The sequence below is a fragment of the Tupaia chinensis genome, unplaced genomic scaffold (genome assembly GCF_000334495.1).
Source record: "Tupaia chinensis unplaced genomic scaffold, TupChi_1.0 Scaffold144276_1, whole genome shotgun sequence".
Lineage (NCBI taxonomy): Eukaryota > Metazoa > Chordata > Mammalia > Scandentia > Tupaiidae > Tupaia > Tupaia belangeri.
The window spans coordinates 2516968-2527273 of NW_006204133.1; the positions used below are offsets into that span (position 1 = coordinate 2516968).

At 41.0% G+C, this 10306-nt stretch overlaps 1 protein-coding gene across 6 annotated transcripts in view; it reads right to left on the reverse strand.

Annotated features, from left to right (window-relative positions):
• The window catches only part of MGAT4A (alpha-1,3-mannosyl-glycoprotein 4-beta-N-acetylglucosaminyltransferase A), a 153908-nt gene that overhangs the window by 47295 nt on the left and 96307 nt on the right, over positions 1 to 10306 (reverse strand). For all 6 annotated transcript variants that reach the window (XM_014583420.2, XM_006166583.3, XM_006166582.3 and 3 more), the window contains 2 exons: positions 3011 to 3057; positions 510 to 623 (listed from right to left, as the gene is read on the reverse strand). In XM_014583420.2, coding sequence (XP_014438906.1) covers positions 510 to 623; positions 3011 to 3057 — 161 coding nt within the window. The remainder of the gene's footprint in view (positions 1 to 509; positions 624 to 3010; positions 3058 to 10306) is intronic.

Here is a 10306-nt window from a genome sequence, read left to right on the forward strand (position 1 = left end):
AAAAAAAGTACAGGCAGGGGACCAGGATGGTATAACAGGTACCTCACTGGACTCCCATGTAGTTGACTGTAGTTTGAACCCCAGACCTGGTCAGGTGTGCAAGTGCGTGTGTGCGCACGCCCAAAATCCCGAGGGAATGGAGAAGGAACGGTGGCATGGCCATCCCCTCTGCAAGGTGATTTCTTGCTTTCTGTCTCTCTGTTTTTCTAGTGAGTGTATGGGCCCTATAGCAAAAATCTCTTAAAACAAAAAAAAAGAGAGAGAGAGCAAGGTGGTTGTAAAAGCTAATTCAAGAAAAACACAATAACGTAAATGCTAGGCTTACACTTACACCAGGAAAACATCTCCAGAATAGTTCTCACAAGCTGTCCTGAATTTAATAAGACTTACCAAGAATAGTTCACCAAATTCAAAACTAAAGTTGTTAAAGCTCTGAAAAAAAAAATAATGTCCTTTATACGATACAAGACGCACAAGGTGGGTGGCTTCAAGGGGCACACGGTTCTCACCTTACTCTTTCTTTAGAGTCCCCAAATGTCTCCTTTAAGTTTGTCAGGTCAGGGTAATAGCTTTCAGGGGGTGATATCACTTCCACCAAGCCAGAGCTGATCTCTTTAGAAAATCTGTCATGAGAAGGGTTAGCCAAGTCATTTGAGTTCTGTAGGAGTTTCTTTATCTCAGTGCTCAATTTACTACGTTGAATGTAGAATACACCAGTAATTTGCAGTAGGGTGGAATGTTATGGTTGCAATGTGTGAAATAATATAGCTCTCCAGTGGTTTTATTTACCAGAAAACACAGGTTTCGCCAACAAAATTTTGTTTGTATTTTTTTTTTTTTAATTATTATTAGTATTTTTAAAACATTGCAAAATGTCACTATTCTTAGAGTAACAAAAACATCTAGGGGGCAAAATTCTAGATAGTAACTGCAGGCATTATATCCCTTAATAGTATCAACTTAAAAAAAGAAAGTCACTCAGGTGAGCAGGCGCGTGGAGGTCAAGGCTTCCACATGGTCAACTGAGAGGTTCAAGTCCCAGACCCAGTGGCTTGACAATCAAGCTGGGAGCATGTGGTGTATGCCCAAAATCCTGAGAGAAGACTGGAGGAGAAAGAATTGCAGCATGCCCAACCCCCTGCAGGGAATGATTTCTCACTTTCTTTTTGCACATACACATTGTTTGCTTGTGCTCACGTGCCCTCCCTCCCTCCCTCCCTCCCTCTCTCTCTCTCTCTCTCTCTGGTGAGCACACACCCCCTATAGCAAAAAAGACTGAAAAGCTAAAAACAAAAAACAAACCCAAGGTTTCACAGAAAACAGGAAATTAAAAAAAAAAACTTGTGTGTGCATGTATATTTATGCAAAAAAGTATCAAAGGTCTTCAACTTTCAGTAGGTTTTCATTGTGGGTGATAGACTGTGTCATTCTAAACCAGCGTTTCTTAGTACATGTTGATTTTGTCCCTCCTGAGGACATGAAGCAACATCTGGGGACATTCTGGATGTCTTGACAGTGGGCAGGACAAATAACATTTATGGGTAACACAAGGGACGCTGCTAAGCATTCTACAATACATAGGACAGCCTCCTCAACCAAGAATTATCTGGCCTAAGATGTCAGAAATCTGAGGTTGAGAAACACATTTCCTAAGTTTTTTTGATCAGTCTTTACTGACTCGAATGTAGTTTCTTTTCATTTTCCATCCTCCCTTGTTTCAGTTTTGCAAATCTCCACAGAAGACTTCAGCAACCTCATGGCTTAGCCCAAGTGTAGGCTGGGTTCTCCTACACACTGAGGGAAAAGTAATCCCAGAATGGCTGCATAGACCCCAGAGACCTGCCCACATGAGCTGTGAGAAGGGGAACTGGTAATTACCATGTTCCTCTATTTAAGGGGTCCATAGCAAGCTGTGTTTCTATAAAGACTAAGAAATTCAGCACTTGAGGAACATCTTTAAAATGACAATTCTGAATTATTTATAATATTTTTTTTAATCTCAAGTTTTAGTATTTTGATAAGAGATCCAAGATTATTTTGAATCTAGAGCTGGCAAATAACCCTTGTTTCTCTTTTACCTTTGATTTTTAAGTATAAAGTATGTTTTTTGGAGCAAAAACAGATCATAATTCAATGAAGAAACCTACATCAAGACTGATTTTTCTATCACTTTTAGAACTATGAAGGTTATTTCCTAAAAAGTAATAATACTATAGGGGCTAGCAGATGGTACGGTGGTTATGGCGCTCGACTCCCCCATGGTTCAAGCCCCAGACCCAGCAGCTTGAAAATCATGCCAGGAGTGTATGTATGCATGCCCAAAATCCCAAGGGAAGGGATTGCAGTGTTGCCATTCCCCCGAGGGGTGATTCCTTGCTTTCCCTCTCACAGTCTCTGTCTGTCTCTGGTGAGTGCATGGACCCTATAGCAAAAATTAAAAAAAAAAAATAATAATAATAATATTACCTAACATGTACCAAGCTTTCCATCTGTTACCTGTTATGTATTGGGTCGCTGGGAATGTCATGATGCATTTTTGGATAGAAATGCACAGAAAAATACCATGATTTTCCCAAAGACCTACTATCTTGCTCACAGTAACCTAGTACTCAGTCCTTAGCAGAAGATTCAGATATGGTTCAGTGCTACAGGTCTGAAACTCCTACATGAACATATGCCCTGACAGCAGCAAAATGGTTACTTGGTAAAAAGAGGGTGAAAGATTGAAACGATCTCGTATGGCTCTCTCTGCATTCACTGCCCTCAAGAAAAAACAGTGCTATCTAACAGTGTCACACATGACAGCCTAGAACGAACTGCACCTGACGTACCCCATCATATAACCAGATATACATGCACCAACTTTATGACAGTGTAAAAGACCAAGGACAAGCAGTCCAATGAACTCCACAGAGAAATCAACTATGAAAAAGCAGCTTTCTTTTAGCAAAAAGTCATACAATAACTGTAACGAACATAGCTGTATTCCCATTAATTAAGAAGGACTTACTCTTTCTCCAGGTTGGCTACAACACCATGCACATAGTCAGTATCTGTCTGGGAAAGAAAAAGTAAATTGTATCTACATTCTTTTTTTTTTTAAATTTTAACTTTTAATACTAAACTCAAAATTAAAATAAGTGATGAAAACATTCATTGAAAACATTCCTTTAAATATTCAGACAACTTACAGGATTTGATTGCTGCATTGTTCTATTATTTTACACAACGAAATGCCGAGGAGTACTTATTAAGACAGTAAGCAGATTTTTAAGTTTTTATTATTTTAAACTGTCACTGTTCACATCACTAGATGCACTGAACACAGGAACGATTTCTTTTCTAAAAAAGTAACTACTTACTTAATTTTATTATTTAAAAATTTGACCAGAGAGAGAGAAAAAAAAAAGTGAAAAAGCAAGCAACCATGTCCTGCACTTGAACCGTGGTCGGCCACATGGGAATTCAGTGCCTTAACCAGCATACCATCTGCTTGTCCCAGAAACTATTTCTGAAACATTCAAACTATAAATTGTGACTAGTATGAGTGACAGGTGCAGCATGCTAGTGAAAAAGATTTTTCCACTTGGGCTCACAAAATTTAGGTTCAAGATATGCCTCTTCATCGGTTGGACTATATCTTCTGAAGTTATTTCTCTGAGCTTCAACTTTCCATTCTATTTTTTTTTTAAATGGAGGAAAAAGGTCTTAAGACAGAGATTAACTGATAAACCTATGTAATAAAAAGCTGTGTTGCTGTTATGCTCTATTACTGTTATTACACTAATACTGAGATACCAAATCAATGGCAGCTTAATCACAGTTAGAAATACACATTTATTGGGCCAGCCAGGTGGTGTGGTAGTGAAGGCAGCAGGGTCTCACAAGCCAACCACGGCTCAAGTCCTGGACCTGGCAGCTTGGAAACACTCTCGGCCCATGTGCGTGTGTGCCCAAAATCCCAAGGGGAGAATGGAGGAGAAGGGACTGCAGCATGGTCACCCCTCGGGAGATGATTTCTCGTTTTCCTTTTCTCTTTCTCTCCGGAGAGCACGTGTGCACTATAGCAAAAGGGGGAAGGAAAGAGGGAGAGAGAGAGGGAGGGAAAGAAAAAGAAAGTAAAAGAAAAATTTGATTTATCAAGAGCAAGTTCTATGGCTCAGTGGTAATGCCCTGCTAGAGAGGATGGATCCCACCTGGCAACCACAGTTTGAATCCCTGGCCTACGGCAACAGGCTGGAGGACTGGAGGAAAAGGATCGCAATGTGACCAGACCCTGTGGCGAGGGCTCCTCTCTCTCCTTCTGTCTCTCTCTGTCTCTTATACATGCTTGTACACAGCTCTATCATGATTAAAGGGCATATTTTTTTAAAAAAAGAAATATTTATCAAACACGTACTTCTAAACTTTAAACAAGTGAAAATCCAATATGCCCTATGAATTTTAAATACAGTGATTGGGACCAGAGGATGGCATAATGGCTTCATTGCTGGATTCCCAAGTAGTCAACCGCAGTTGGGACCATGGCTTCTCACACTGGGAGGGACCAGCAATTAGCATAATGGCTGCGTTGCTGGACTCCCACGTGGTCAACCGCGGTTCGCGTCCCGGATCCAGTGGCTTGAACTCACGTGGGATGCGTGTAAGTGCGTGCCCAAGATCCCGGGAGGAGAATGGAGGAGAAGGGATTGCGACATGACCATCCCCCCTGGGGGGTGATTTCTCGCTTTCTGTCTCTCTGTCTCTCTCTGCCTGTCTGGCGAGCGCACACGCCCTATAGCAAAAACCTCTCCAAAAAAGAAAAATAAAAAAGACTCACACGGCATATGTGTATGCCTGAGATCCCGAGAGGAGAATGGAGAAGGGATTGCAGTGTGACCATCCCCCCTGGGGGGTGATTTCTCGCTTTCTGTCTCTCAGCCTCTCTCTGTCTCTCCAGCAAGCGCACATGCCCTATAGCAAAAATCTCAACAAAACAAACGAAAATAAATAAATAAATACATGGGACCAGCAGTTAGCGTAATGGCTATGTCGCTGGACTCCCATGTAGTCAACCATAGTTTGCGTCCTGGACCTGGTGGCTTAAAACTCACGCCAGGCGCATGTGCATGCATGCCCAAGATCCCAAGAGGAGAATGGAGGAGAAGGGATTGCAGCATGGCCATCCCCCCTGGGGGATGATTTCTCGCTCTCTGTCTCTCTGTCTCTGTCTGTCTGTCTGTCTGGCGAGAACAGGCGCCCTATAGCAAAATAAATAAATAAATAAATAAATACAGTGATAATTTACACTAAAATTTTCAACTGTTGGGATCAGCAGATGGCATAATGGTTACATTACTGGACTACTATGTAGTAGACCACAGTTCAAGTACTGGACCTGACAGCTTAAAACTCACTCTAGGCATGTGTGCATACATATCCAAAATCCCGGGAGGAGAATGGAGAAGGAACTGTGGCTTCGCCATCCCCCCAGGAGGTGATTTCTCGCTGTTTGTCTGTCTTTCCAGCAAGCACAGACATCCTATAGCAAAAATCTCTAAAATTATACACACACATACACACACACTTATATTCAACTGTTAAAAGATGTTAATGACAGGACCAGCAGTTAGCATAATGGCTATGTCGCTGGACTCCCATGTAGTTGACCGTGGTTCGAGTCCCAGACCTGGTGGCTTAAACTCACGCCAGGCGCATGTGCGTGCGTGCCCAAGATCCCAAGAGGAGAATGGAGGAGAAGGGATTGCAGCGTGGCCATCCCCCCTGGGGGGTGATTTCTCACTTTCTATCTCTATGTCTCTCTCTTTCTGGTGAGCACACATGCCCTATGGCAAAAACCTCTCCAAAAAAAGAAAAAAAAAGATGTCAATGATATATAAAATATAATCTATGCTACAAAGACATCCAAAACACCTCACAGTTGAGAAGGGAAAGTTTTAAGATAACACCTTAACTGTAGAAATTACCAAACTATTAAATTATAAAAAGTTATTTCATAACAAGTTTTACAGAAAATATTTTAACTTTAGTGTCTGCTAGTTGAAGGTAATTTCAATTTGTATTAAGTCTGAAGTCTGAGATAAACTATCTCCTTAAAAACCACATCTTCTAAACTTATAACAATGAACTATAAAGATACAACTAAAATGTAACTTGAAATCCTCTGTCCTTTCCCTATATTAGCTCAAACATTAGTGATCTCTTTTTAAATAAATTTTCCATATGTTTGACCAAGGATATGCAACCTACTCATTGGGCTGTAATTTTTGAGAATATGATAAAGTGTGGTTTATAGAAGTTTCAGTGTGTTCAGCAAAAACCTGAAATTCGATCTGATAAACATTTATTGAGGGACAGTGATTTGTCTGTCAAAAGAAACAAGAATACGAAGATGAACTAGACCAGCCCCGTCCCAGCAGGCTGGCCAAGAGGGACACCAAGAAGAATAAGTTACGTGAACGTGGATTTCTTCTGTAACGTGTAATCTAATTTCTGAAACAAAAGAGAACGTCAGAAGCAAGCACCTAGGGGAGATAAGAATCTTGCCATGTCAGACTGAGGCTGCAGGTGCCCAAGTGAAAAGAGGGAAGAAGCTTAAGTACTGGATCAAAAGGGAACAAAAAGTTTAAAAGGACTGAATTTTAAATAACTGGAAGAAGGTAAAAACTGGTTTTAAAAAATGCCCTTCATGTATAAATTTACTACCTTCTCTTTTTTTCCTAATGCCAAAAGGCATGCACTTGCCAGAGAGAAAGCACCCCCCTCCATGAGCCCTGATCTCCCCACAATCCTTTTTCCTCCACTCTCATTCCCACCTCCTCTTTACGATCTTCTTCCTAGTCATTCACTCCACAAATACTTACTTTGTGTCTCACCTATAAGCTGGAATGTACACACATACATGTTTTTTAAATCCATACAAGGCCAATCCTGTAGTAAGCACTGTGCATTAAGAGCACAACTGTGGTTCAAATCCCAGCCTGGAGGGCTTGAAATTCATGCTGGGCGTGTGTATGGTCAGGATCCGGACAAGGTGGAGAAATGGAAGAAAAGGACTGTGGTGGAACCATCCCCCATTGAGGGAGTGCTTTCTCTCTCTCTCTCTGGCAAGGACAAACTCCCTCTGGCAATTACATACATATATTTAAAAAATATATCCATGTCCAGGCCAGCAAGTGGCAATGTTGGTTCAGGCACTAGATTCACACATGGCTGAGCATCGTTTGAGTCCCAGACCCGGCAACTTGAGAAACATGCTGGGCACATGTGCGTGTGTGCCCAAAATCCTGCAAGAAGAATGGAGAAGGGACTGCAGGGTGCATGGCCATCCTCCTGGACGGTTTTTCACTTTCCCTCTGTCTGTCTCTCTCCAGTGAGTGCACACACCCTATGGCAAAAACCTACATACGTGTGTGTGTATATGTATAGACATGTATATATCCATGTATCCACATCATCAATTTCAGAAACTGAATGGGAAATAAGACAGACAAGGTACATGCCTTGGGGAACTAAAAACGAATGGGAAATCCAGTCCACAAACAAAAGGTACACATATGTGTAGGTATGTATTTCTAGTGGCCCAAAGAGTAAAAGAGAAAGTTAGAAGCAAGGACCTATGGGAGATAAGAATCTTGACATGTCAGATGATATATATGACGTATCTATTATATATATGAAAGAAAATATTTATTAAGTGCTTAAAATAGAATAATAGAAAAAAGCAAAGATGACCTCCTTAAGATGGATAGTCAAAGCAAGTCTATCTGAAGATTTGACATTTAAGCCTAAATCAGACACATATTGCTATTCAAATGTACAAAATAACATACAAAAAGAAAAAGAAAACACAAAAAGGAATATTTTAAGTTAATTGATATGTTGTTCATCAGGGCTTTGCCTCTGTCCACAGATGGAATACATCATACTTAAAGGTGTGGTGGTTGGGACCAACAGTTAGCGTAATGGCTAAGTCACTGGACTCCCATGTAGTTAACCACTGTTCAAGTCCTGGACCCAGTGGTTTAAACTCACGCCCGAGATCCCGAGAGGAAAATGGAGGAGAAGGAATTGTGACATGGCCATCCCCCCCAGAGGGTGATTTCTCGCTTTCTGTCTCTCTGTCTCTCTCTATCTTTCTGGCAAGCACACGTGCCCTATAGCAAAAACCTCTCAAAACAACAACAACAACAACAGGTGTAGTGGTTAAGAGAACTAGATTCCACATGACCAAGCCTGCAGTTCGAGCCCCAGACCAGGCGGCCTGAGAAATACGCTGGGTGTGCATGGGTGACTGTCCAAGATCCCAAAGGGAGGGAAGAAGGGATGAAGGAGAAGAGAATGCAGCATGACCATTTCCCACCGGGGGGGTGATTCCTCACTTTCTCTCTCTGTCTGGTGAGTACACATGTCCTCTGGCATTAAAAAAAAATAGTATGAACTTATTTTGGTGCAAAAAATTTGGAAATTCATGCATAGTTTTTCACAGTTTGCATTTTCCATGAGTTTTTTGAAGACCCCACATATTCTATATATGTATAAATTGGAACTATATGATTGATGGGATGCTGAGCAGAAAAACACCGTTTCTAGTTTGTTTTGCTGGAGAATATGTATGCTGGCCAAAGAAAAACAGAGAGGGAGAGGAGAAAGTACCTCCCCATAGCGAATGATCACACCACAATCCCTTCGCATCTATTTTTCCCTCCTTTTGGGATTTTGGGCACACATGTTCATGTATCTGACATGTTTCTCAAGCTGCTGGCTCCAGGTCTTGAACTACATGGTCATCCATGTGGGATCTGGCTGCCTTAGCCACCAAGCCACTGAGCCAGCCCAGCACTGCTCTATTTGACTTGAGTCCTGGTGACAGGAAAATGGTGAATCAACCAAACAGGACTTAAGGCAATCTCTGGAAAGAGGTCATAAAAATAAAGATAATATCCACCACCTTTGATGGTTTCATTCTAAATAACCCCTTCTGGCTTTAGATCATTAGGCTGACAAAATTCAAAGTCTTCTTTACCCTTTTGTACACCTGTTCTGTCAAAAACTGAAAAACGCTGAACTCTCAAAGATAGCATTGGGTTGACAGGAAAGTCATGACACATTTTTGCATAGAAAAACAAAGAAAAATATATATCATGACTTTTCCAACAACCCATTAATTTGTCTAATTTTACTTTCAGTTCTGTTAGGCTTTATTTCATATATTTTTATTTTTTATTATTTTTTTTTTCCTAAAAACTTTCTAAGCATATTTGCTTATTTCTTCCATGAGTGAGAGAAACAGAGAAAGGCACACCCCCAACGGTCTAGATGCTGCAGTTCAATCCCAGCCTCAGAGAGTCCCACATCATGGGCAATACCTAGTGCACTCAGGGAGGTCTCTGAACTTGAACTCGGAACTTTCTCATGTGGGTTGACCTCACAGAATATCATGTAATATACCGCACTACCATCCAGCCTATTTTATGTACTTTGTAACTCACTGTTAGGTTGTTAAAGGCATATATATTTATGATATTTTTTTCTTCTTGATTCATTTGTCATATGAAGTACTACCTTTTGTCTCTAGTAATAATCCTTGTTCTGAAATCTACTGTCAGGTATTATGTAGCCATTCTAGCTTTCTTATAATTAGTGTTTTCACGGTATAATTTTTCCCATCCATTTACTTTTAACTTCTCGGTATCTTTATTCTGAGTAAATGATTAGATCCTGCCTTTGTATTTAGTCTGAAAATCTCTGCCTTTTAACTAAAACTTTTAGGCCATTTAAATTTAATGTAACAGTAGGTGTAACTATAGATATTACCTTGCTATTTGTTTTCTGCTTATTCCAAATATCTTCTGTATCCTTTCTCCCCTCTTTTCCTGCCTTTCTTTTTTCCTGCCTTTTTATGGATCGAGAAGTGTTTCTTTTTTTTTTCTTTCTTTTTTTTTTTTTTTGAGAGGTTTCTGCTATAGGGCGTGTGCGCTTGCCAAAAAGAGAGAGAGAGAGAGACAGAGGAATAGAAAGTGAGAAATCCCGGGCGTGTGTGCGTGCATGCCCAAGATCCTGAGAGGAGAATGGAGAAGGGATTGCGGCGTGATCATCCCCCCTGGGGGGTGATTTTGCTTTCTGTCTCTATGTCTCTGTCTGTCTGGCAAACGCACGCGCCCTATAGCGAAAATCTCTCCAAAAAAAAAAAAAAAGAAAGGGAGAAATCACCCTCCCCCGGGGGGAGGAGGGGATGGCCACACCGCAATCCCTTCTCCTCCATTCTCCTCTTGGGATCCTGGGCACACATGCACATGCACCCAGT